Here is a 2,399-nt window from a genome sequence, read left to right on the forward strand (position 1 = left end):
TATTTTTTTTTTTTTTTAAATGTCCTCCAGGTTCTCATTCTCAGTGTTTCAGTTTGTGTGTATTTTATCCTAGAGGCGGCACATGATGAGTGAACTTCTGCAAGATACTCATTGTTCACAAAGTTCAGTGACAGGTGTGTTTGTACCTTCAATTATTGTCCTTGCTAATTGACTGCTTACATTGTGTACATTATAATGTGTGTGTGTGTGTGTGTGTCTCTGTCTGTCTGTCCTTGTTGAACAGTGATGTCAAACGGAGAAGTCCATTCATGATGAGGTTTCCCCTGGTGCAGCCGAGAAGGAAGGACTGGTGAGGTGGGTGTGACCAAAACTACGAAAAATGTATCACAGTGCAAGTCCCGTAGCCATATCAGTATGAATGGTGGAGCTGCAGAGGACAGCTCTGGTGCAGCAGTGAAGAAAGTTAGTGAGGAGAGAAACACACACAGAGAGAGAAAGAAAGAGAGAGAGGAAGCGCGCATCATGGCTCGCTGTGTTCAGGATGACTTTTAATCCGCAGAGCAAAAGTTTGAAAGTGAAAGAAAGCCATTGGTGCAGATGCACGCCTCGCAATTGTTGCCTGAGTAAAAAAAAGAAAAAGAAAAAAAAAGAAGAACAGAAGACGTGTAAAGTGTGCGCCTGCCTGCCTGCCATTGACGCCGGGGGTAAGTTCATTTTTTATTTTATGAATTAAACGTATCAAACTCTCGAGAAGTTCTCCACCTCACAGCTGTGCTCCGTTCAAGGTCCAAATGAGGAAGCAGGTCGGATAAAACTGCAGGTTGAATTTCATCACATCGCACTGGCATTTCAAAACCTTTTTTTTTTTTTTTTTTTCTTTAGTACAGACCTAGAAGCGCCAGAAGTGTTCACTGTCTTAAAGAGTTCAGAAGTTTGAGGGCCGTGCTGCTTCACTCATGCGTAATGGGCGGTTTGTGCAATGATAAAAAGGAAGTGTGCGGTGTCAGACAGAGATAGTAACCCGGCCTTCCTCTTCCTTTTGTATTTTTTCAAAAAAGTTATTGAATGACTTGACCTGAAACGTTTTTTGGTTTTTTTTGTTTTACTTGGTGGCACATTGTCATAATTTTCCCCTTGAGCTGTAGCCTTGAATGCACAACAGAGGAGCTGCACCCTGTTTTTATCACCATCATCCCGCAGAAAATCCTCTTATGACTTTGAGTGAACCTCACTGATCTTTTTAAAGTCAGATTCTTATCAGCGTGTGAAGTTTGAGCGGTGAGCGTCACCTCCTGGAAAGAGTCTTACCAGAATGCAGTGGGCGTCACTTCAATAACTTTATTACAGGCGAAGCGCTGTAGCCATGGAAGTCACTGGGAGATGCTGCGTTCAGGTTCTGTCGGGAAACGAGGGGTTCAGAAACGTTTACGACAAAGCAAACTGGCAAATGATAATTTGTAGTTGTTTAGGAAAATACCGGAACTGCTATGTACTGCATCATCTGAATAATGAATAATACTTTCATTTGAATTAATAATTCTTTCATTTGAGAGAAACTAAATTTTGTGACGACTGAAATCTACAGTGAAACATTAAACTAAGGTTTAAATGTTGATAAGACATATTATGACTTTGCCTCATCATATTCAAAACAAACAATTTTTCCTCAAGGTCCATTTAGTAGTTTTTCTGGGGCTTTTGACTGCGTCACACAATCAGCCTCTGGGTTTATGTCGTTGACATGGAAATGTTTTAATTTCAATATTTCTGTTCATTCTAGACATTGAAAATAGTTCCACCAAAAAAAAAATAGCCATGTTCCACATTCCAGGTTTTTCCGTAGTATTTCATTAGAAGACGATGACGACTACAACTTTTGAGTTGAATCAAGTTGAGCCGGTACCATGCTGTAGAAAAGGGCTAAATCAAATCTGCTGATGAGAACCTTGATGTATGGCTGAAAGCTCAGAGAAAAACCCAGTAAGTGGACCTTGAGTTTTTTTTTTGTTTTTTGTTTTTTCTCGTTAGAGTATTTTAATTTTTAATTTCCTGTTGGGTTCTTGGGTTGTTTGTGCTACCATTTGTTTGTCCATTGTACATGATTGGTTTCTCATGACATAATTAATCAGTTGGCTATGATTTCATTTCAACTCACCACCACATTTTTCTTCTTATAAAGACACGACAAACTGTAAAGCCACAACTTTCCTCTAAATTTAATTTTCTAAGAAATGTCGTTGTTACGTTTTCTCCAATGAGGAACTTAAAGATTTAAAGAAGTAGTTGAAGATATTGTCTCTGTGTTTTCTATTAACTCTTTTTTGTCAGTTTTGCTGATCATTTCACCACCACATTTCTCCACTATTTGGACTCATTAAAAGTAAAGACATAGATGTACTCAGTGGTGTGTGTGTGTGTGTGTGTGTGTGTGTGTGTGT

General features: G+C 39.1%; 1 protein-coding gene across 3 annotated transcripts in view; it reads left to right on the forward strand.

Annotated features, from left to right (window-relative positions):
• Positions 1 to 350: 350 nt before the first annotated feature.
• LOC147817509 (uncharacterized) overlaps positions 351 to 2,399 on the forward strand; it is an 80,994-nt gene continuing 78,945 nt past the window's right edge. For 2 of the 3 annotated variants that reach the window (XR_015436309.1, XM_087170443.1), the window contains exon 1: positions 351 to 665. Coding sequence is in view for 1 of the 3 variants with exons in the window: in XM_087170443.1 (XP_087026569.1) it covers positions 503 to 665 (163 nt within the window). In the remaining 2 variants the exon portion in view is untranslated. The remainder of the gene's footprint in view (positions 666 to 2,399) is intronic. The other variant, XR_015436310.1, reaches the window with a different exon arrangement.

This window comes from Seriola lalandi, unplaced genomic scaffold (assembly GCF_002814215.2).
Source record: "Seriola lalandi dorsalis isolate HSWRI2012SDOR001 ecotype SW California unplaced genomic scaffold, Sedor1 jcf7180002054948, whole genome shotgun sequence".
Classification (NCBI taxonomy): domain Eukaryota; kingdom Metazoa; phylum Chordata; class Actinopteri; order Carangiformes; family Carangidae; genus Seriola; species Seriola lalandi.